The 2535-nt window shown below is 39.9% G+C and overlaps 1 protein-coding gene across 1 annotated transcript in view; it reads right to left on the bottom strand.

Annotated features, from left to right (window-relative positions):
- PPM1E (protein phosphatase, Mg2+/Mn2+ dependent, 1E) overlaps window positions 1-1849 on the bottom strand; it is a 39372-nt gene extending 37523 nt beyond the window's left edge. Inside the window, exon 1 of the mRNA XM_010861717.1 lies at window positions 1788-1849. Within this exon, the coding sequence (XP_010860019.1) occupies window positions 1788-1849 (62 nt within the window). The remainder of the gene's footprint in view (window positions 1-1787) is intronic.
- Between the last annotated feature and the right edge of the window lie 686 nt (window positions 1850-2535).

A 2535-nucleotide genomic window follows, 5' to 3' on the forward strand; every position in this document is an offset into this window, starting at 1 on the left:
GCTCATCCCAGCATAAGGGCCCATGCAGCCCACACAGGGAGCACAGCTAGAGCATATAACTCTAGTAGCCAGAGGAGAGTGCGCTGTGGGGGTCTCCTAAAAAATGCCATTTTTCCGAGATCAGGAAACACCATTGACCAATCTAACAGAAAAAAATAAACAGATATTTGGGCAATATGAGAAGACAGAGAAATATGTTTTAAACAATGGAATAAGACAAAAACCTCAGAAAAAGATTTAAATGTGGAGATAAGCAATCTATCCAATAAAGAATTCAAGGGAATGACCATAAGGATACTCACCAAATGTGGAAGAATGAAAACAGTGAGAATTTAAACAGTTAGAAGGGCTAAACAGAGCGAAAGAACACAGTAACTGAAATTTTAAAATACACCGTAAGTAATCAATGGTAGATTAGATTATACAGAGGAATGGATCAGCAATCTGGAAAACAGATTACAGAAATCACCCAAACTGAATAGAAAAAAGAAAAAGTAATTTAAAAAAAGGCAGGATAGTCTATAAGAGACCTCTGATAAAACATTAAGCTTACTAACATTCATATTACAAAGGTCCCAGAAGGAAAAGAAAGAGGGGCAGAGAAATTATTTGGAGAAATAAGAGCTTAAAACTTCCCTAACCTGGGACAGGAAAAAGATATCCAGGTTCAAACAAGATGAACCCAAAGGGATTTATACTAAGACACATTATAATGAAAATGGCAAAAATTAGAGAGAAAAGCAACTAGTGAGGTATAAGGAATTCCCATAAGACTATCAGCTGACTTTTTAAATGACACTTTGCAGGCCAGAAGGCAATGACATGATATATTCAAAGTGATAAAAGAGAAAATATAACAACCAAGAATACTCTACACCTAACAAGGTTATCATTCAGATTTGAAGCAGAGATAAAAAAGTTTTAAAAACAAAAGCTAAAAGAGTTTAGCACCATTAAACCAGCTTTAAAAGAAATGTTTGAGAGACTTCTGTAAGCAGGAAAGAAAAGGTCACAACTAGATATATCAAAAATATGAAGAGAAAAATCTCACTGGTAAAGGCAAACGTACAGTAAAGGTAGAAGACCAGTCAGTTATACAGCTAGTAGGAAGGTTAAAAGACAGAAGTATAAAACCAGCTATACTACAAGTAGTTAAGGGATATACAAAACAATAAGATGTGAAATATGACATTAAAAGCATTAAATGTGGTGAAGGGAGTAAAAATCATTCATAAATATGAATGACTATTTTAAGGTGATGATCTCAAGTTCAAATGCAGTCTAACCACCCTACATTTTTACTCCCCTCATCACATTCAAAAAATGAATGATTATTTTAAATTGATATATATATGTAAGTGTATATATATATTACAATTGATTATTTTAAGTTGACCTTTATAAACACAGACATACACTGTTATATATGAACTTCATAGTAACCACAAACCAAAAACCTACAAAAGACACATATACAAAAAAGAAAAAGGAATCCAAACAAAACACTAAAGATAGCCATCAAATCACAGAAGACAGCAAAGAAGAAAGGAACAAAGAACTACAAAAACAAGAAAACAATCAATGAAATGGCAATAAGTACATACCTATCAAGAATTATTTTAAGTATAAATAGACCACATGCTCCAATCAAAAGACACAGGGTGGATGAATGGATAACAAAACAAGACTCATATATATGTGCTGCTTACAAGAGACTCATTTCTAAAGACACACATAGACAGGTCTAGGGCTGGATGCCCTGGCGGCGGGCAGCTGGGTGCTGCCACCTTGCCACGCCGTGGGAGCCGTGTACCCGTCGCCCACGTTCTGCAGCCCTGCAGCCTTGCATCCTCCCCTCAGGGCAGTCCTGCCCTGCTATGGGATCAGTGAGGCAAGGGCCAGAGTCGGATGCCCAAGATGGTGATTTGTTATGTGGCTGTGAACTATTCCAAGGGCAGAGCAAGGACTCAAAATGTCTGATCCAATTATTAAAAACTGTTCAGAAGTATATCTGGATGCCCCACTAAATAGTCTTTCCCCAGTGGTGAACAATTCACCAATGAAAGCTCCACAAGGCTGGGGGATCGGCACGGACTACTCAGGCTGACGGTCATGCCTTCCATCTCCCACCTCACTGAGAAGAGGGAGGCTGGTCAGCCATAGCCGCACCAGGAGAAAGGATACCAGAAAGGCCTCAGGGGGGTTGAGTAAAGCAGACAGGAAAGAAGCTGCACGGTCATCAACAACCTCAAGTGAAAACCCAATGGCCAAGCCAGACTCCTGCAAGTTGAACTGGGTGGCCTCGTAGGGTAAACTGTACCCAGGGCCAGCCCAGAAGCCACCAGTCAGAAACTGGAAGTACTCCAGAAGGCAGTCTGGCCATCAAAGCGTTAGTCAGCGAGGGAGAAGCAAACACGTCTGCTGCAGATGCTGGCGATGAGAACACCATGTCCCCTGACAGGCCTGGTAGATAACAGTGGCATTTCCACGGATGATTTTACACCCCCCAGGATCTGGGGCATGCAAATTTATTGG

The sequence above is a fragment of the Bison bison genome, unplaced genomic scaffold (assembly GCF_000754665.1).
Source record: "Bison bison bison isolate TAMUID 2011002044 unplaced genomic scaffold, Bison_UMD1.0 scf7180017864472, whole genome shotgun sequence".
NCBI lineage: Eukaryota > Metazoa > Chordata > Mammalia > Artiodactyla > Bovidae > Bison > Bison bison.